Here is a 23,367-nt window from a genome sequence, read left to right as displayed (position 1 = left end):
GAGGACTATATAGTGAATCTTAACTTAGACTTATCCCCGATCGCATTCATATGTATCACAGAACATTGGTTGTGTCAAGATGAACTTTTGAATTCTCACCCAGAGAATTATTATTGTGCGGCAAATTATTGCAGAACTGATCATATCAGAGGTGGCGCGGCAATCTTTGTGAAAAATAACTTGGAAACCAGAGAATTAGATTTAGGATCATTCTGTTCCGAGTTGAACTTTGAAGCAGCGGCAGCAATTGTGGACAATTTCAAGCTTATCATCATCTGCATCTACCGCTCGCCTGGGTCTGACCCTAAACATTTTCTCAGTACATTGGAAGATCTCTTTATACACCTGACAAAATGGGATGACTACACAGTCATAGCAGGTGGCGACTTCAATGCTGATTTCGATGTAACTACTACAAAGACCACAGCAGTTGAGTTTCTTAATCTACTTCGACAATTTAACTGCTACTGTTTGAACTCTGCACCTACTAGAGGTAACAACTGTCTTGATAATGTTTTTGTAAATTGTAGTTTAGACTATGTAAATTGTAATGTTGTCAAAAATTTTCTGTTTACTGACCATGATGGCATGCTTATTAATTTGAAGGTCATAAATAGATCGATGGCAAAGGGAGCTTCATCTAAACAACATAGTATACTTAAGGCTAATTCCTCTTACAAATTTGTCCTGCCTAGAAAAAGTATGTCTTGTTTAACTGATAGACTTAATCTTGTTAACTGGTCCCTGTTTTCTGCACAGTGTTTTTGTAATGGAGCAGCAATGTTCACATGTTTTTTTACTATTTTGATTAATATTTTGAATTATTTTTTTATTTTAAAACGACCTAAATTTGAAGTAAATGGTGTTAAAGGGAGAAATAGTTGGTATACATCTGACTTGGCAACTTTAAAGGATAGGTTGTTGTCTCTTGATTTTTTGTACAAGAATACTGGTAGTAATACAGTTAAAAATCAGCTGAAAGTGCTAAAGAGAGAGTACACCAATAACATTTCTGCTGCCAAAGTAGCTTATAACAGTCAGCTAATAGATTCTAGCAAGAACAAGTGTAAGGCAGCTTGGTCCTTAATAAAGAAAAACTGTAACATGGCAAAAGGCCAAGAGCCCTTGATCTCACCAAATATGTTTAACAATTATTGTATAGAAGCAGTTGTTGAAGCAAAAAAAGCCATCGAAAAACCTGCTGTTACTACTAAAGCTCTCCTTAAAAATGTTTGCCCAGTTAGTTTAAGTAAGATTAGCTTATTTGAGTGGAAATTCGTGTCAACAGATGATGTTCTTAAGGCCGCAAAACATTTGAGTGATTCTTTACAGCAATGATTATTATTACATGTCTAATACTCTTTTGAAGCAAATACTACCTCTTATTGTCGAACCTATTACTAAATGTGTCAACTGTTTACTTAAAGAAGGAAATTTTCCTGAAGAGCTTAAAATCTCCAGAGTTTGTCCTATCTACAAGAAAGGTCCGAGAGATAAACCTGAAAGTTATCGCCCAGTCTCAATTGTACCTGTTGTATCCAAATTGATTGAAATTATAATTTATGAACAAGTTGTTACTTTTTTGGAAGAGAAAAACATTTTGACCAAATTTCAGTTTGGTTTTAGGAGGGGTAAAGCCACGCTTGATGCCATAGATAGTTTGGTTTTTGAAATTTTGCAGGCCTTTGAGAGCAGGGCCTTTGCTCAGGTAACGTTTTGTGACCTGAGCAAAGCTTTCGACTGTGTTGATCACTCGGACCTATTAGAAAAACTTAATTTTTATGGTTTTCGGGGTAGCTCATTGAGGCTTTTCAAGTCCTATCTAGAAAATAGAAGGCAGGTGGTTTTTTTATTGATGGAGAATGGTCTCAAGAAGTTGTCCTAAAATATGGAGTGCCGCAGGGCTCGGTTTTGGGGCCTTTGTTATTTTTAATAAGTATTAATGATTTGCCTGTAAATGTTATTAGTAGAACTTTCCTTTATGCTGATGACACAACTTTCTTGAATGTTTCAAATGATATTGTAGAGCTGAATGATTTGGTGAGGAGCTCTTTAGAAGAGGCAGGTGTGTGGTTTCGAGCCAATGGTTATCTCTTAAATAAAAGTAAAACTGAAAATGTAATATTTAGCTTAAGGCCATACAATCAGGAACTTGTAGAGTTGGACACCGTTAATAATGTTAAGTTTCTTGGTATTTTTATTGATCACCAGCTGACCTGGGGAACACATATAGACCACATTAAAACTAGACTGTCTAGAGTTATATTTCTATTGAGACGTCTGAAACATTGTGTAACGACAGATTATACTAGGATGGCATATTTCGCTTTCTTTCAGTCAATAATGAAATACTGTTTGCTTGTATGGGGTAACTCTCCAAGGATTGTTGAGATTTTGAAATTGCAGAAGAGGGTTATTAGAATAATTAATGGCTCAGCCCCATTAGATCATTGCAAGCCTATATTCATTAGTTTAAAAATTAACACTGTCGTCAATCTTTACATTTTTGAACTTGCTGCTTACTCCTTAAAAAAATTACCAGAAATGATACTTAATGAAGACCTACATCCATACAATACACGTAATAAAGATAATATTAGTTTTCAACAATGCCGATTAAGTAAAATGTTAAATAGCCATTCTGTCATGTGCAAAAAAGTCTATAATAAGTTAAGTTATTTTGTTAAATTGTATAGTTGTAAGGTTTTTCTTAAAAAACTCAATGACTGGCTGTTAGCAAATCCTTTTTATAACATTGAGGAATTCCTAGAACACCCTGGCATAACTCTGTAATATATTGTCCGTTGATCAATACCTTTTTGCTTTGTTGACTCTTTAAATAGTTTATTTTTGTTCTTGTTAACTGTTCTTACTAATAGTCTTTATTTTTTTGTTAACTTGTTGAATTTTTGTGATGTTATCTATTTATATACTTATTTATTAATTAGTTTATTATTATCAATTTTATGTTGTTTTTAAAATTGTTACATTTATTACATTACACGCAATACATGCATTGTTACTATTTTATACCGCTAAGTTTTGTTTTTTTACTGCTCTAGTAAGACTAAGAACAATGTAACGTTCAACAATTCTGACATTGTCAATACATGTATATATGTCCATGACAATAAAGTATTATTATTATTATTATTATTATTTTGCCACTTACAGACTATTTAGCTTACAGCATTCTCGTATGTATTTTTATCAGTGTAAAATATCATAAACAAAGGAAATACTGATAGAGTTAGGATTTATATTTGTACACTGTAAGGTTTCACTTCATTTAAACCCCTTTGACTACAGAAGCCTTGTAAAGGTGTCCGAGACATCTACCTTTAAATGGTGATCGGAATTCCCCATGATTGATTCCTTGGTTGCCATTATTTATTGGCCTCTTTTAATTAACAACACTTAGAAATTATCAATATCAGCTAGTAACAAGGTTATAACCGTTACAATCATTCATAAGTACATACTTTGTTATGACGGTCTTAAGGTGATAATTTATTAAGTTACAATAGGTACACATTTTTAGGCTCAATTTGATACTAAATTATGAAATACTCCAATTAGTTGTTTACAAACATCAAGTTTTTAAACAGGTCATTTTATTAGTTTCCATTGCATTAATTTTTGCATTTCTTCTACGATACTGATCTTCCCACTAATATCCCTTATGATCTGTAAGCTCTTGTTCTTTCCAGGGAGTGGACAGCTGGACACCCAACGGCAACGTCAACCTAAGTAAGACTCCCGGCCCTACTGTGGGCCCCAACGTGGAGGCAGCCCTCAGGCCCCTGACAGAGCCCTCTGCTGAGAGGAAACCCACCATCGGGGGCCGCAAACCCCCCGCCAAAAAGACTGGGGTTAGTCCATTCGTTTTAAATGAAACTTCACTGTTGGTGGAGTATTTAATTTTTTTAATTGTTTAAATGAAATCATAAATTTTGCTGAACGGTTATAAGAAATTAAATTAATTTTTAAGAAAATTCAACTGAAATCACAATTAAATTTCAATAAATTAACTGTTGCAATGTGTAATTTTTTACAGCTGGGAAGCAAGAAGGTCGGAGGTCTGGGAGCCCAGAGGGTGAAAGCAGACTTCGCAGAGATAGAACGAGAGGCGGAGCTAGCTGACAAGCTCAAAGAGTCCAGAATAAAAGAGAAAACACCTGTTGTGCCTGAAAAATCACCCGAGGAGCAAGAAGCTCAGGTTTGTATTTTTTATCTTTCTCTTTATTTATTTGACGGAAAACGCTTTTTACAAACAATTGCATACATGATAGGAACAATATAATTGGTAACAAATTTTGCATGCATATATATATATATATAAAACAATACGAAAAATGGTAGTATATGGCCAAACAAACAACAAATTTATATAATAAATAAAAATTTAAAAAAAATTGATATATTTTAAAAAAATCGAGTGTAAGTTATAGTATAACAAGAAACATGATATGACAAGAACAACAACTAAGATAAATAAATCATACAGATTTAACTACTAACTATATGATGGATAATACTAATAAAAATATTAAATAGATAACATGTAATAGAATATATAATCAATAGATAACAATAATAAATTGATACTTAAGCAGTAGTAATAAATAGAGACAACAAGAACAAAAAATATACGCACTCCTTCTCGAATATGTTAAAAGCCGACTGTATTGAAACAATTTTTGAGTTTTTTCTATAAAAACAATCTCAAATCTTATGTATAGGTAGATTACTTAGACGTGAAATGGGCCTTGGTTGTGCAATGGACAAATATCGCTGCACGCAAGCGCAGCCCGCTCAGCTGATCAGTGCAGACAATTAGTTCTGTCTGCTCCATGAGTAAAGTGCGTAAAAGCGTGGCTAAAAAACATAAATATCAGTCCTTAAAATGAACACCACAAGTGCTTTGGTTTCGAAAACTTTACAAGAACTGATGAAATAATATAAAACGTTTATGGAGAAACAGTACCACAGTCATGACTGTGCTACCATAGCAGGCCACACCAGTTCTATCTGATGGCATGGTTTCACTATATGATATATCTTTGTTGGTCTTTGTTTGCTCTTCTCATGTAAGAGGGCTATTCAGAAAGTAGATTACGTTTTGCTCTGTTCCCGCTAGGGGCAGAACTATCATAGCCATTTTGATGTCAGGGCGTTTCTCCGTTCAGTGGCTATCCAGCCATGCTAGTGAGAGGTTACTGTCACTCCTTGTTGTTTTACAATAGTACATTCTTGAAGCTCTTGCCTTATTGGAAATGATATATTAATTCAAACAAACTCTCCAATAACATAAAGTTTTTTATTTTTGTGATGACTTTTGTACTCAATGAGTACATCTTCGGACTCACACAACTGAATCATTCACAAAAATAAAAAACTTTATGTTATTGGAGAGTTTGTTTGAATTAATATATTTACAATAGTAGTTTAAAATGTGCGATGTAATTGAAAATCCCGCACTTTGTGAGATACGGTCGGTAATAGTTTCTGTTGGCTAAGCACAATAAACCAATTAAAATTTATCGTCAGCTCTGTGAAATTTATGGGAACAATGTGATTACTAAAATGGGGATTATGTGATTACAATGTGTCAGTGGTGCATTAGGTTTAAAAATGGCCGAACTTCATGTGCATGATGGTGAACAAAGTGGACGGCCAAGCATCGTAACCTATGAAATCGTCTCTAAAGCCGATAAGGTGATTAGAAGGCCGCCAATTCACAATAACAATACTTAGTTTTCCTCAAATATCAAGGAGTTTGTCACACGAGATTGTTATGCAGAAGATAGGTTACCAAAAATATTATGCAAGATGGGTACCGAAAATCTTTAGAAATCCATAAAAATCAGCGTATTGCTGCTTCATTGACATTTCTGGACTCTTACAAAAAAGATGGTGACTCGCTGCTCGATCAAATCATTAGAGGAGACAAGACTTGGATAAACAAAACGTGAATTGCGAAACCAAATTATAGTCTATGGAGTGGTGGCACGCACACTCCCCCCTAAATGTGTTTTCTTCTTTTTCTTTTGTTTATATCAAAACGTAATCTACTCTCTGGATAACCCTCGTATTATGTGCCCTGGTTTTTCTTGTATCAGAAAAAGCTTTTCTTTTTTCAGCTCACATCAATCAGATTGGCTTACCAAGATATTAGCCTGCAACAGAAGAAGGAGGAGGAGAAACTCAAGTCAGTTGACCCTAAAAAGGCCAAGCAGGTGGAGCGGCTGGGCATGGGATTCGCATCAAGATCGTGAGTATTGTATTTTATATTAGTTGAAAGATTAGAAATTACCTGTTTCAACACAATGAGGTAATATTTCATTAACATTCTTTTAGGTCCGAAAATGCTGACAGTAATTTAATTAATAACCTCTGTCACAAGTTCCAAATTCTGTAGCAAGGCTTCATGTGTTTTGAAGTTAGAACGTTATCTTCAGGCTTTCGTGACGAATAGATCAACCTGCATAAGTAAACAATAAAGGATTTTCAAACATAACAGAATAGTGAATTTTATCTCACAAGATTATCAAATGAGGCAAGTGTTAGTAATACAGTATGCGTAAAGCTTATGCAAGCCATTCGGTTACTGTAATTTCTTTCATGACAAAATCTTATTTGTATGATCTATGATCAATTCAACCTATTCAACACAACTCATTCATTCATTCTTCTGGCGTTTCACTCTTATTGTTTGTCCACTGTTGTATTATATGACTAGCATTTCACTCTTATCGTTCGTCTACTGTTTTATTATATGATTAGCGTTTCACTCTTATAGTTTAGCCACTGTTTTATTATATGACTAGGGTATCACTCTTATCATTCGTCCATTGTATGATTATATGATTAGCGTTTCACTCTTATCGTTTAGCCACGGTTTTATTATATGACTAGTGTTTCACTCTTCTCGTTTATCCACTGTTTTATTATATGACTAGGGTATCACTCTTATCATTCGTCCATTGTATGATTATATGACTAGCATTTCACTCTTATTGTTCGCCCACTGTTTTATTATATGATTAGCGTTTCACTCTTATAGTTTAGCCACGGTTTTATTATATGACTAGTGTTTCACTCTTCTCGTTTATCCACTGTTTTATTATATGACTAGGGTATCACTCTTATCATTCGTCCATTGTATGATTATATGACTAGCATTTTACTCTTATTGTTTGTCCACTGTTTTATTATATGATTAGCGTTTCACTCTTATCGTTCGCCCACTGTTTTATTATATGACTAGCATTTCACTCTTATCGTTTGTCCACTGTACGATTGGTGGTTACAGAGGAGTGTCGCACTCAGCCTTCAGTGATATGAAGCCGATAGAGCAGGAGACTCCATTGAAGACCTCCAGTTCCAGCTCCAGGTACGCCAGGGATGACGATGGTGGTGGTGATGATTTCATCGACTTCTTCACTTCCAGCTCCTCCTCCATGTAAGTAACATTGTTGTTCTCACTTTTCAGGATTTTGATTTTGATTTTTGTTTTAATCTAGTATCAGTAAAATTAAATAGCGTTTGTATTAAGTGTCATCATTTTGACTGTTAATTGTAATTGTGTGTGGATTTCTATTACTCTGGTAGCCTCTGGAAAAGAGCCCTAGGTAAGTTAAAAATTTATAATCAGATGTCATACATAAATTACACACAGGAAACGTGCTAGATTCATATAAACAAATAAAAGATATATAAACTTCTCCATTTCCAATGATTTTCTCAGAACAGATGGAAAAAGTAAAAGCTCATAACATACGTTCAGAAACAGAGAATGAGTTGAGTAACCAGATAATAAAAATTTGTCATATTTTTACGTAAGAAAAAGTGTTGAGATTTAAGTCTTCTAATTTATTTTTTCTTTCTAGCAAGAGATAAGATTTGAAGATCCAAATTTATTCTAAAAGAGATTCAAAGTAAAAAGTTAAATATTGCATTTTGAGAGTATTTATCAGTAAATTTACATAAAACATTTATTTCAGGTACAAAGGAAATAGAACACCGACAGAATCATCGAACTTTGAATCAGTGTTTTTCGAGAGCAGTAAATCAGACAGTCTAAGTGGTTCTGGTGAGACGACCAATAGGAACGCTTCCAACAAGAGCAGTTCAGGGTCGTCGGGATGGGCGGAGTCGAGTGGTGGTGGCGGGTGGGGGGAGCCCAAGCGGGCAGGAGGGTGGCGAGATTCAGTGAACGACTCGGACTGGGGTGACGAGAGGAAGGCAAGCGGTAGCAAAGCCAAGGAGTGGGAGGAGCCGGAGAGGAGACAGCCATCGACACGACCGAGCGAGAAGATAACTCCCTCTCCCACCTCTGCCGGCAACGAGGCCCAGAAGAAATTCGGATCTGCCAAAGCCATCTCTTCAGACCAATACTTTGGTGACTCGAGTGATACATCTGTGAGTTTTTGCATTTCAGTTAACTGTTTTTTTGTACTTTACAGCTGTTTTATTAATGTTTTTGTTTTATTCTGTATAGTTAATTTTAAATGCCAATAATCTTATCATCTCTTTTTAACACTTTGAGTGCTGGCCCTAAATAACATGCAACTCTGTAGAATGCTGGGTGTTTTTGGTGGTTTTCACAAATTTATTAAAAAAAAGTATTTAAGGTATAAGAAAAATATTTACATGCTTTAATTCAGCTTACTTTCGTCTTTATTTTAACGTGAAAATTGTTAGTGTTTTTTTCAAAAACTACACATAAAAACCTATTTTGAAAAACATATACTTTTGAAAAAAAAATTATTTTTTGAGACAGTTTTTTTATCTAAAAAACTAAACTAAGCATATATACAATTATTTACAATTACCCAATTACAAATATAAACTGTCCTTTGAATAATACAAATCATGTTTTTATGTTTTGTAGTTTTTTGACAAAAAAACTATGCCGACATGTTGATGCGTCGGCATCACTTTCGCCGTCAGTACTGTTTTCAGCATCTGTAACATAATAATATACTGTGTAAAATATGAGTATATTTTCATTTTATTCATATGAACAGAATATTAGTTGAATAAAGTTAATTTATTTTAATACAAATTATAGTTTGATTCACGAAAACAATAACATAACCAAACTTTTAGACTGATGATTATATAGACTTATTATTACCTGAAATATGTGTCTCATCTTCTTCCATGAAATCAGGATCGATGTCAGAATCGTCAAAAATACTATCAACACCAATAAAACTATCTTCATCTAATACATCACTGATCGCAACCGTCGTTCAAGCTGCGAGAAGTCATTAAGCTCGTTCAATACATCTGACGCTTTCTAGCGGTTAATTGTGTTACTAAAAACCCAAATAACATTGTAGAGTAGGCAAAACCCGTTTAAATACGGACAATGTAATATAATACCAATTGAAATGACAACCACGTAAACTAAGGGATTAGCATTCTTCGGAAGTTCACTGTTCCGTAAAATTACGGGATTAGCACTGTAAGTGTTAAAAATCAATGAATTTCAATAATAAAGGTGAATGTAAGATTCAAGCATTCATTATTTTTCTAGATGCTTAAATGATTTTCAAGATAAGCTTAAATATAATAATAATACATTTATTTATGTTAGTGTATAACACAGTTGGTAATTTTACAATGTAATTGCATATTACCTAATTTGAAGTCTATTTAGTTGTTAGTAACACAGTTTTCCACTAGAAAGTCCAGGCTATATTACATCAGTTTTGTGACATAGTTCCAGATGGAGGTTTGCATTGTTTGTTTATTTTTGTCATTGAAGACACATGAATTTCCAAAAAAAAAGTATATATATAATGTTTGTCATATATTTAAACTATACATTTCTGAACACAGCACCAATTTTTGAGTCAATGTATATTTTGCATTATATATAATACTCGAAGTTGGGTATAAAATGTAATTTTAAGTCGGGAGTGAATTATAAAAAAAACTTCACATAGTTTCTAAAACAATAAAATTTATGTTTCAAGTAAAAAATATTAAATCAACACCTGTTTCTCTGTTCTGTTGAAAAGAAAAATAATGTATAATATGTAATGTTTGGAGCGTTGGCTATAGCTTTAAAAAGATTACCAAGTACTTTAAAACATTATGCCACTACTACAAAGATTATTGTTATGTAAATTTGAAACGTGTAATATTATATACAATATGAACAGATTCATGTTTATATGGTGCTTAGCGTATTTTTTTAGCCTAATGCTCAATAAACATCAATTCAAGTTGTAATATGAAAGTTATTACTCTATATGAAGCATGGCCAATATTGGTGTTGGTCAGTATAAAAGTGACATTGTAGTAGTAGTAGGCCTAAGTTTAACCCTTTGAGTGCCAAGTATTTATTGAGTGGGTGTACTGAAAAGTGCCAGAATTTTTTCTAGTGGGTACACCTAAGAGTTCCAGCCCTTTTGAAGGCATTTTGCAAGGTTTCAGTGAAAATTTACAGTTTGATTATTTATTTAATAAGCTATCAACATACAGTTTTTGTAAATTTTCTTTGAAAACTCTGCCTAATTAACATAAAATAACAAAGTAGCCATAAAATTAAATGTAGGAATATAAAAAATTGATTTACCTAAAAAAAATTCCAGAATTGATTTAAATCTAATTTTTCAACCTAATTATCATTACCAAAAGTCATATCCTTTTCTTTGTCCATATCACTGGAAAGGGTATTCAATTGTCTATAAATGTTGAAAAATGTATTTCATTATCTTCAATAATGAGTGAGTTATACAACTTTTAAGAAACTAATGTCACATTGTTTCCGGTAGCCATGTCAACCAAAAATGTTTATATGTGAGTTCTAGATTGATTTTCGTTGAAGTCAATTGATCGGAAGTGTTCTAAAACAATTTATTTTGAAAAGAACAATTCTTCGCAAACAATTTAATATAATATTAGTTTAAAAATATAAAGTTTTCGATTTTTAGTGATTTTTTTCCCGAATGTCCGGTAAAATCGGACATTGGCACTTTTCGGCCAACTTTTGACATCCAGTAAAATCGGACGTTGGCATTCAAAGGGTTAATTGAAGTAGTATGTGACTGTCACCTGTGTTGCAGTGGGAGAGAAAGACCAACCTGTCACGGTTCGAGGGATCGTCCAGTATCTCATCGGCGGACTACTTCAACCGCACAGAGGTGACCCCGGGGTCGGGCTACAACATGCAGACCCCTGACCTGGACGATGTCAAGGAGAGTGTGAGACAGGGTGTGACCAAAGTGGCGGGAAAACTGAGCTCGCTCGCCAACGGTGTCATGTCGTCGATACAGGTACATTGCTGACTAACTACGAGTTTTACATTGAGCTTACTATAATTAAAGAGTACAGTAGGTGATGATACAGCGAAATAGAAACTGTACTTGGTTATTTTGATTTTTAGAAAGAAGACTTGGATCTGTTTTAATTTATCGTAAATGAAATAAATACGTGGGTAAGTGAATTCCAGCTACGTAAAGCAAGCTATATGTTTGGTCTTATAAGGTTGAAACGATTTTTGAAAACATCACTTATGAGACAGTGTAGAGTAAGCGTTGTTTGTGGCTTCTCTGATGACTGCATGGCAATGTGGTCTGGGAGTGGACAGCCAATTTGCACTGGATACCCACATATCTCGGTTTTTCTTGAAATCGATATGGAATTTTCTTTAGAAGTAAATCGATCGTTAGCCATGCTAGTTTTGGTGGTGGTCAAAATTGGAGGGTATCGAAAGGGTTAAAAATATGAAACAATAATTTTTTCTCAGATTAACATTTTTCTAAATTGATACACTAAAAAAATCGACCGTCAGACACTAATAATATTTATATAATCGTCAGAAGACAACTTACTAGATAGAGGTTGAAATTTGCCACTTTATCAGGTTGAGTGCCCTGTCGCGCTGTTCGGTTAGACAGCCAGAATGTATTTAGTTACGTGTCGGCCGATCAGGACGACAACTACGCAGTTGTAAGGGTACGGCAAAACGTATGTTTCAGGCAACTAACTAAACCTAGTGGTAAAGTCTTGAAGTTTTTCAACTAAACCGAAGACCTTCTAGAAAAAAATTAAAAAGAACCTAAATAATGGTTTTCTGTCGTTCCGATAGTGTAATTTTCAACTATTTGATTGGAATAAAAATAATAAGCAACATATAATGAGTGTTCATTAAATTTTGATGAATGCATTTTTATTACAATAAAATATTATGTTATTAAGCCTACAAACAGAAAAAGGGTACAGGATTGCCAACGATACACACCCAAATAACTTCTAAGTACATAAAATAATTATGGTCGGCTGATCGGCCCGCCAAGGTATTTCACGATCACGTTTTTACCTCATAAAATGACATGTCGACCAGATAGATTAACACAATGTATTCATACGTATGTAAATAAACTTTTCGAATAGTAATCATAACTATCCCTTTTATGTATGAAACATAAATAGTATCCAAATCTTGAGCAATGAAGTTTGGCACCATAGAGTGAAAGTTTCCAAAATGCCTTGGCACCCAACTAGTTAAGGATGTGTTTTTGGTTAGACGACGCTATTGATCTACATATCTGATGGTTGGTTGAAAATGTGTCAAGTTAATAAAAGAATGTTCTGAGAAAAAATTATCGTTTCATATATTTCACCTTTTTGATGCCCCTCCTCCCACTTCGACCTCCACTACACTAGTGCAGCTGACAGTCTATTTTTTCGCAAGGGAAATTTCACCATAAAAAAAAACCAAGATGTGTGGGTATACAGTGCAAATTAGCACTCAGCTCCTGGACTAATACTTTAGAAACAGTTTGTTGTGTTGAATGCTTGTTAATGAAATGAAATTATTTTACTTCAACACATGTAAATGATAAATCTCACTTTGTTGCCAATTGTAGAACTAGATACAGAATTAATCGTTCAATTGAAATGTAATATTTTTCTATCTGTTAATCTTTGGTTTTTGTTATTTTATTGGATTTCTCCCATTACTATTATTTCGTCACATGCTAGTTAGTTTTGTGTTGGTTCTATGTGTTACCGCTGATTATGAGCGGTCAGGTCAACTAAGTTGCAGATTGACCGTGGTTATTAAATGCATGGAAAATGAGAACTGTTTACAGAAACAGAATATAGAAAGTGTGATTTCAATAAGACATTGTTACCTGTCAATAAAAGCTGGTTGGAATCTCTGGTTCTAAGTGTATTTGCAATCAAGGGATTTTTTTTTCTTACTGTGGCTACTGATGAATTTTAGTGTGATTGTGAACTTATCATTGGTCATTCAAGGGATATTTAACACAATTTTTCAGTTTTATTTTTGTTTCCATGTTTAGGCATTCATAACGTTCTTTTGTCACATACATCTGGAAAATATACAATTAAAGTTAGAATGACATTATAAAACAAACATAGGCATTATTTGAAATTTTTAATCAAATTTTGGCATCTACACAATAATAAATACGTGAAGAAAAATACATATGTATAAATAACGCATTAACACGTAAAATACGTTAAATAATACATCGTAAAGTTTTTCTATAATAATTATAATGTTATTTTAAGTTTGGTGTTCCTGCACAATAATTACGATAAATTGGTTCACTTTTTTATAAACACTGTAAGACGTCTTATATAGGTTTTTTTTCCAGTAATTTAAAGTGGTTTTATACAAAATATGAAATTTTAGCACAAAGCTATGTTTAATGGCTAGTGGTTGGGTGTAAACAATAGTATTTAACCTAGAGGGAACTCCATCAGTCCTGAATGTGCATCAGGCATTCTAATGAAAGTATATCATTTTGAAAATTTGATTGACATAATGTAATGTGGTAAAGGTGAGAATTGATCGCACCTTGAAGTTTGATATCAAGTTTAATGCTTTGAAATTTCATAATAAACTTAAGAGTTGCTTTTATCATTGATTGTAGCCCCATAAGAACATCAAGTTAGAAAGTTTATTGCTTTTACATATCAAAATAAACTTAAGAGTTGGCTTTACAATTGGTTGTAGCCCCATAAGAACATCAAGTTAGGAAGTTTATTGCTTTGAAATATCAAAGTAAACTTAAGAGTTGGCTTTACCATTGAATGTAGCTCTATAAAAACAATGTTAAATCTCATGCACTTTTACTACCTTATTTTGAGTCATAAAATTATGGAAGGTGTTTTATTTTTAAAATGTAATTAAAACGCTTTGTATCGTTTTTCAATATTTTTATCAGTTATTCAAAAAATATCTCAAATTTTGTTGTACTTCATCGTTTAAGTATTCAAAAAGTATACACTTAAAAAACTAAAAAGCGCTTAGATGCGTATTAATTATATCTTTAAGAAGTACATCTTTGGTACAACTGAAATTATAGCTACAGGTCCTATAATGCTATAGCTTCCCATAACTACAAAAAATGGAGTAGAAGAGCACGAGATTTAACCCTATTCTTATGGGGTAAATCTCAACATCGTCTCAATAAAGCCGGCTCTTAAGAGCATCTTCATTTTACCGTACTAAACAGAATACGTCAAATATCATTTCATAATTTTGACTTAAATTCACATTTATTACAATAATATTTTATAAGCACCTATTTAATGGTTAGTTTTATTCTGAATTAGATTAAAATAGTAAAAAAATATTCAATAAAATGAAAACTTCTATCAAAACGGTTTAGACGCAATGTTTTACACGCATTGAGGTGAATTCTTACATTCTTCTCTTTTTACACTGTCTACCTACTATTTTCTACTATAGTATTTTTGTTTAGCAATAATGTAAGTGATTAAGACAATATTTTTTAGTAAAATATAGTGTTGTCAATAAATAGAAATAATGTTTCAATGTTCTGCAACAATTTAAAAAGTAGTAAATGACAATAATTTTCACCAAAACCACTGACTTTTTGTTAGTTACCATGTTTTACAACTGAATGCCTCAAATGTATGTGTTATATGGGAGAGGCATTAGTCTTGACTCATTATTTGTTATTACAAATGCAGCGCAAATGACATTTTGGAGGTTTACATTAAAACGGGTAAGCTGGACTGTGTTTTGTGTGTTCAATGTTTTGTTGTGGATACAATTGTTGTGCATTTCATAAATGAGTAACTTTATTCTTGAAATAAATATTTTGTTCCCTTATGCACTGCCTTATAGACTCTCACAAACTAGTGAAATTTACTTTAAATAAAAGTTACAGTAAGTACTTCATCCTATGTTTTTGTTTGTATTTTATTACTGTTCATTTCTTCTTTCACCATCTTCTGTATTGTTAGGTTTTTACATCACAGATTTCTGTCTTTGTACTCATGTGTACTATTTCATGGAGAAGTAAGAAATATTATATGGAACTAAATATTCCTGTAATTTTAATTGCATAACATTTATTTTTTGTCTGCAATATATTTATTATTCATAATTTATTTAATTTCACTCAGATTTTGTGACTTTTATATATTATCTTTCAAGTATTACTTAAAAGCATGTTGGGGAAAGGGTCTCAGTGAAGTGAATTTTAAGACAAATTGATGTAATTTATGAAAGAATTAGTTATTTCATCAAGTTAACCATCTTTCAATTTATATATACATGATAATAAATAATTTTGATTAATAATTTATATCAAGACATAGTAATAAAAACTATTTGGAGACAAATTTCAAAATATTGTGCCTGATGTTCTCAATTGGTAGTAGGAAATTTAATAGATAGATTTATTGGCATGATTCTGTATTTATACTCTAATATTAGTGGCTAAAGTATAATATGCGTGAGGAAGCCGCTGGTCTGGCTTTTTCAAATTTTCTTTATTTCTAGTTCCAAGTATCAAAATACAAAACATAAGAGACAATAACAGCCGTCGGATAATTTGTTTGTTGTCTTATTTTGTATAAAAAAAACTGTTTCTTTAGTTTCTAGTTCTAAACGCAAAAATATTAAAAGTAACATGAACACAGGGGACTATCATTAAATTTGTGTAACAGAAAATGCATGTTGATTTTAGCACATTCTCTTGGTGGAAGTGACTTGTAGTTAACAATTTTAGAGTCCTGGCATATAAATTTATTTTCTTATTACTTTTCTCTTCTGTATTTGGAGATCATGGCGTAAATTAATGCTTTCGTGTTTATGTACATCCTTGAAAGCAAATATCTATTATGAAAATGTATATACATATTTGAAACATGATTTGCATGTTTTTCCTAATTTGTGTAAAAGTTAAAAAAACTTTCAAGATTTAATTCGATAGGAGAAATTAGCCAACTGTAAGTTTCCTAGTAACATTGTTTTCCAATTGTAGATATTTTTGTAAAAACAGTACATTAAAATAATGAAACATATTATGTTTGTAAGTTATAAACCAAACAAAAAAGTATTTGTAGGTAATTTTATAAAAGTGTGGTTTTCAGAATATTGTGTCAGTTTACTATTATAACTGATTATTAAAAATTGTGCATTTTTTGTTTGTTTTGGGTTTCTATATTTACTGCTTGTTTAGATATATGCCCTGGAGATAAGAAATATTAAACAAAAAGTTTGGTAGTTTCTTGAAAAATTCTGGGCATTTTTCAAGTAGTTGTTTGGGCAATAATGAAATTATCCTTCCGGAAAAACTACTGAATATAAGGATATCTATATTTTACAGTCTGTATGTGAAATATGTTTGAGTGTGGCTTTTTAATATAAAATGCAATTCATATTTCATTGAAACACGTTATTTCCATAAGTCATAATTCACATACATAATGTAAATAATTCATGTCCTTATCTTCAGTCATGTTTCCTTATAACAAAATTGCCCAAAATGACTTAACTTTACTTTAAATAGCTGTAATTTATTTATTTTAAACTTTTCCTGTCTTCATAGAACATAGCTCTTACAGCTGTGACTGGATTAAAAAAAGTAACTTCAACCATAAACCTATTACACTTAATAAAAATGTCTGTATTTATGTAATCCATGAATATATTGTTTGATAATGTGAACCCTTAGAGTTTAGTGAAATATTTAAGTAAAATTAACGATAGTCTTGATGTTTTGCAGGAGAAGTACGGAGGATACTAAGGACAGCATGTTACCTGGACCCCCTTCTGCGTTGTTTGTTTACTTCTACCTGTGTACACCCAAGTTTTCATGTTTTTCGTAACTTAACCTACAGTGGTTGTTGAGGAAAAATTGCGTGAAAAAGGAGAAATAAACTGTTAAAAATACATCTTCTATCATTATCAACCAGTACAAACTATAATATATAATTGAAAAATCAATTAGCCGGGTTAGATGTCTGATTGTGTATTTTTTAAATTATTTTCAATGTTAGCTTAAAATTTGATCAAAAATTTCACCTATTATGTTTTTATTTGCATTTAAATTTTACTTGATTAACAGCAGAAGTGGTTTCTCAAGAAATTTGAAACTTTTTATTGTTCCGTATTCCTAATTGAATCAATTTATTGAAGTCAACAGTGAATGCTTGATGTGTCACATATCACTGTAAAAAATATATAAATTCAATCGTGATTTTGTACCTGTTTAAGAAAGAATGTCCGATTGATTTGAAAACTGGTTAATTTCCTATGTTTTTTTTCTAAGTTTTAAAGTAATACGAGGGCTGTTTTTTAAGTAAGGGCAGTTTTTTTTTTAAATAAACAACAATTATTTTTTTCAAAATACATTTATTTTCAGAATCTACATACTTTTTTTTATTTTCTACATAGTTGCCTTGTTTGTTAAGGCACTTATCATATCTTAAAACTAAGTTTTGAAATCCCTCTTCAAAGAAATTTGCCGCCTGCTCTGACAACCAGGAGTTCACGGCCGTCTTGACTTCTTCATCGTCATTGTAGCGCTTCCCGCCAAGATGATTTTTCAAGTACCGAAAAAGGTGGAAATCGCTCGGAGCAAGGTCGGGGCTGTACGGCGGATGATTCAAAACTTCCCAGCCAAAAGAGTTGATCATTTCCTGTGTCCGAGCAGCGGTGTGAGGCCTTGCATTGTCGTGGAGGAGCAGAATTCCCTTTGTCAGCATGCCGCGTCTTTTGTTCTGAATGGCACGTCGGAGACTGGGCAGGGTTGCGCAGTAGGCTTCTGAGTTAATCGTCATTCCTCGCGGCATAAAGTCCACTAGCAAAACACCGCGCCTGTCCCAGAACACAGTTGCCATAACTTTGCGCCCCGACAGCGTTTGCTTGGCTTTGACTTTGACTGGAGATGTTGTGTGCCGCCATTCCATGGACTGTTGCTTTGATTCAGGAGTGATATGGGATACCCATGTTTCATCTCCTGTGACAATTCGACTCAACATGTCGTCTCCTTCCTCGTTGTAGCGGGTCAAGAAAGTCAAATAACTGCTTAATCTCTTTTTTTTGTGATCCTCAGTGAGGAGTTTGGGTACCCATCTTGAGCACAATTTTTTAAAGTTTAGGTTTTCTGACACAATTTTGTACAGTACTGACCTGGACACTTGAGGAAATTCCATAGAGGGAGTGGTTATTGTGAACCGTCAGTCCTCATGAATTTTTGCGTCAACTGCAGTAACCAAATCTCCCATGATCACAGATGGCCGGCCTGAACTATCTTCATCGTGGACATTTTCGCGGCCATCTTTAAATTCTCGGACCCATTTCCGCACTTTACCTTCACTCATTGCCTTGGCACCATACACCTCACAAAGCTGACGGTGAATGTCAGCAGCCGACATGTTTCTTGCAGTCAAAAATCGTATCACTGACCGAATCTCACACGCGGCGGGTGATTCGATAATCTTAAACATTTTAAAGATCCACAGTAATGCACACAGGTTAGCTACAGAGCTGCAACTGACATGAAGTTGTTCGCTAGGAATGCCGGGAGGCGGGGCGCACGCTCGTTACGGCAGGAACGCGAACTACTACCGTTTACGGGAGAACGGCCCTTACTTAAAAAACAGCCCTCGTATGTTATTAGTTTTTTTTGTTTAATTTTTCTAGCGCACTCCTTGATCTAAAATACTGGATTGTGTGCTTATGAGTAAACTTGTAACCTGTGCGTAACTTATGTCCTTCACTGCGAGTTTGAATGTAAAAATAAATCTTGTTGAATGTTTATTACAATATGGTAATGAGAAATTCATATTTTTGGACTTAACAAAGATATAGAGTCTATGTTAGTGTTAGTGGTAGGTTCAAACCAAGATTTAGCTCGTTATACAAGTAAGCCTTTACTTGTTTGAAAGAAAAACGTGAATTTTATTCAAACTTATTGAGAGTTAAATTTTACCTATCAAATAAATAAAAATTATTTCCTGTAAGTTTATCTCACAAATTGTGATTATAAATGTATAAAATGGAGACATGACAATGAAGATAATAGTATCTTGACCTGACAGTAATCAAAATGATCTATTTAAAATCGAAACATCTCAAATCCATGGAGAGCAGATATTTTACTGTGTACAGAATAATAATTTAGTTCTATCCTCTAAGTAACCTCAACACATACGACTTTAGAATTATTTTACTGCAATACAGAAGCTACCAATCCGTTAATTTTAGATCAATGGCTGCAAAAAAAAAAAGAATTTAAACAAATTCTTAATTACTACACTTAAATACTTCTTTACCTCTGTATTAACCTCACTTGGTGATATAGACAAAATTTGGTGCCATATGTATTGAAAAAATAATTAGTTTATTTTACATCCCACAGATTAATTTATTCACCGACCGACCCTGGTAGTCCGGAGGGTGAAAGATTCTGGTAAAGGTAGGAAAAAGGGATTATGTTAACCAATGGTTGTGGTGTGACGAAATAAAAAACCCTACAAACCTACTCAAATCGTTCTAGTATCAGTTTTTGTAAAGCTGGTTTAGCATTTTTAGTTGCAGGTTATTATACAAAAGACATGTAACAAAGTTTTATGCAAATTGTTTGTGTTTAAGAAAAATTATAACTAAAAATTCCTAGGTTACCTTGTCTGTACTTATTTATAATCTTAGTGTTTTCTTTAACTCACAGATGGTTTTTTTTACTTTTTACATTCCAGACTCTTGGTTTACAATTGATAGTTTGACGACTGTCTTCGATTTCCTTTTAATATAAGAGTTTGTTAAGGGAGTTAGGTGGTGTCTACTATGAGTTCGCTTTAGCCTTTTAATGGGTTTTTAAACTGTGTATTACGTAATATATGGTTTTCTCTTAACATGAGGGCTGAAAATAGGCTGTTCCACAGGAGTAGTTTTTTTTTGTCTTTTTCTGTGCTTAACCTCCATAATTAAGGTTAGTACAGTTTTTTTTAATATTAATAAATTGTTGTGCGGATAATTTTTGGAACATTCTGTACAACTCATATATAAATTAATATCATAACTATTATGCTATATTTCATAATGCACCTTGCTGGAAACAAATCAATAAGATTCATCCCATAATTCATTTCAAAATTGTGCGTTATGAATATTATTATGAACAGTTGCGTTTACTAATATTGCAAGTCATAAACGTGATTAACGACATTCGAGGCACATTATTTATTACCGTTCTTATGTTTATTGCGTTATCGTTTTATATATATATATATATATATTTTGTAACGAACCTAATTAAAAATTTACAGCTCTCTTCAAGGCTTTTCTGATAACTCAAACTTAGGCATTATGGATAACATAACATTCAGGTGCATAAACTACTTTGCAAGTTACAAACATGAATTTTTATTGAGGTTTTTGATTATTAAGTATTTTTTTAAATTGTGCAAAATGGAAATAATGGCTTATTATTTAATAATGTGCCATAAATTTTATTCCAAAAATTTATTTAGGCCATATTAGCAAAAATAAAAATAAAAACTGAAATGTTGTATAATACTTGATAATCAGTTAATTAGTGAGTTTAAATTTTAATAACAGGATTTGTACAAGACACAGAAATGCAATCATATGGTTACAGGTTTTTAGACATAATTGAAAAGAGTTGTTATATAACTCTAAATGTAATGTATCACACTATAAAATGAAGAGATTTATTTATTCTATTCTTAATGTGTGATTTAAAAGCTATATTTTAGAAATGATCGTTAGCAAGAAAAAGAAAAATCGTTTGGATTGAACTTAGTCTAGCTTGCTGTTGTACTAAAATGCTTTATTGTTTTCCTTGTGTTCCTCATGTTTTTATTAATTATTTTGGAACAGGTTTCTAGAATATATAACTTTTTTTACATTGTATTTTACTCTTAAAGTAATGTACATTTCATACAATATATCTTATATTTTTAATTATGTAATTGGTCAGTGTTTTTTTTTTTTTTCATTTAGGTGAATATTATGATTTTGTTTTTAAAATTATATTTATTCAAATGTAAATAAATAGCATGTTTTATTGATTGTTGAACTGTATGTATTAGATTTGATTTTAACATATGTTATTCCAATAGATGTTTAAGTTGATTATCTTCCAGAATAACTGGTGATTTTGTCCATACTCTTATTTGTCTTTGTTTCTAAAAGTATTCTAAACGAATGTATAAACCATGTACAATGTGTTAAAAATCTCCAGCTATCAACAGTTATTGATCCAGTGTGGAAAAATGTAGAAATAAAGAACAGAAATATGTAAAAAAAATTAAAAATACATAGACGATTTATTGTTAATCAAGATTTGTTTTTATTTCCGGAATAACTCTCAATAGTATATCCTCATTACTCGAATGATAAACAAAACATCAAACATTCAACATCTCCAAAAATAAATGATGAATCCATTAATGGATGACACATGATGATTACGTCATATAACAACTGATGATACAATAGAGAAGCAACCAAGCTAATGGTCTTAGACACAAAGCTTTTTCACTGCTATGATATCCAGTTCATAGTATTGCAGTATACTGTATGCTACTTTTAACTTGTAAATTTACAAGTGAAAGAATTTATGTTCTATTGCAGTGGGAGTGGCAAAATATGAAACAGAATCGTGAGATCATCTTTCTTGCCACAGTTATTTCAGTTGAACTTGAACACATTAAACTTTTGGGATCCTGTATTAACCTATAATCTCATAATTTTTTGACACCTGCAGTTTGTATACACATTAATCTTCTAGTGTCCTCTATTAACCTACAACCCCACAATGTTTTGATGCAAATCAATCTTCTGAGGTCCACTATTTTCTAAAATGACTTAATTTTAACACCTGCAGATTTATTCACATTAATCTTCAGGTGTCCTCTATTAACCTACAATCCTATCAATTCCTGGCTCCTGCAGTTTATATGCACAATAATCTTCTAGTGTCCTCTATTAACCTACAATCCTATCAATTCCTGGCTCCTGCAGTTTATATGGACATTAATCGTCTAGTGTCCTCTATTAACTTACAATCCCATAATTTTCTGGCTCCTGCAGTTTATATGCACATTAATCTTCAGGTGTCCTCTATTAACCTACAATCCTATCAATTCCTGGCTCCTGCAGTTTATATGGACATTAACCCTTTGAACGCCGATATAAATTTAGTAATTTTTTAGATTACGCTCATTTAAGGTGAAAAAATACAAATGAAAATTCCTTAAAGCTAATTTTTTTATTAATTCCTAATGACTAATAGTCACAAAAAAAAAAAAACAAATTTTACAATAATGTAATACTTGCATATAATAATAATATCATTTTTTCATAATAATGGAATATTTCAATCAAAATCAAATTTAGGTTACAGAGTAATCAAATGCATGTAATGAAAAATATGAAAACTATGCACAAGGATAAGAAAACAAATAAAGTGTAATATGCTGATCTTGTTTAGTTTTATAAGTTCTGATAATAATAGATTAGGCAGTTGTACAGTAAACTTCAAAACAAAAATCAGGATGAAGCCATGGGGTATCGGGACATGACTTGCAGCCATAATTACACAACAGAAAAGAAACAATAAAAACTTTATTATAACACCTAAAACATGGTAACAATAACTTTTTACAACTGTTTGTATAAGAATTGACAATGCAAGAACACTTCCCAAGGCACAATGCGTGCTCCACTGACAGTCGGTAATGGCGGATAGTATCGTCATCGGCGTACAGATGGGAGTGGGAGAACAGCTGCCAGCAACAAAACAATTTATTGTTTACCTACTGTGGCCAGCTGACAGCTGCAACTGGATTATTTGGTCAAGCCAGTACATTACTTTGTATTGTGGCTTATGTATTGAACTTATAAACTTCAAAAACAGTAATAAAATATATTTTTATTGATCGGCGGATTATTTCGTCTTTGGCGTTATGAGACCAAACAACATTGCGGATTATTCCGTCTACGGCGTGCTAAGGGTTAATAGTCTAGTGTCCTGTATTAACCTACAATCCTATCATTTTCTGGCTCCTGCAGTTTATATGCACAAT

General features: G+C 32.6%; 1 protein-coding gene across 3 annotated transcripts in view; it reads left to right on the top strand.

The window, feature by feature from the left end:
- Window positions 1–17,203, top strand: part of LOC124357891 (ADP-ribosylation factor GTPase-activating protein 2-like) — a 38,944-nt gene extending 21,741 nt beyond the window's left edge. For 2 of the 3 annotated variants that reach the window (XM_046809990.1, XM_046809992.1), the window contains 7 exons: window positions 3,711–3,872; window positions 4,058–4,219; window positions 6,144–6,274; window positions 7,316–7,465; window positions 8,007–8,424; window positions 11,085–11,294; window positions 11,405–11,443. In XM_046809990.1, the coding sequence (XP_046665946.1) occupies window positions 3,711–3,872; window positions 4,058–4,219; window positions 6,144–6,274; window positions 7,316–7,465; window positions 8,007–8,424; window positions 11,085–11,294; window positions 11,405–11,428 (1,257 nt within the window). In that variant the 3' untranslated portion in view covers window positions 11,429–11,443. Of the gene's footprint in view, window positions 1–3,710; window positions 3,873–4,057; window positions 4,220–6,143; window positions 6,275–7,315; window positions 7,466–8,006; window positions 8,425–11,084; window positions 11,295–11,404; window positions 11,444–17,036 lie in introns of those variants that run through there. The other variant, XM_046809991.1, reaches the window with a different exon arrangement.
- The last annotated feature ends 6,164 nt before the right edge of the window (window positions 17,204–23,367 follow it).

This window comes from Homalodisca vitripennis, chromosome 3, assembly GCF_021130785.1.
Source record: "Homalodisca vitripennis isolate AUS2020 chromosome 3, UT_GWSS_2.1, whole genome shotgun sequence".
Taxonomy (NCBI): domain Eukaryota; kingdom Metazoa; phylum Arthropoda; class Insecta; order Hemiptera; family Cicadellidae; genus Homalodisca; species Homalodisca vitripennis.
The sequence above is the reverse complement of the archived record's forward strand: the minus strand, read 5'-3'. Positions and strand labels throughout refer to the sequence as shown.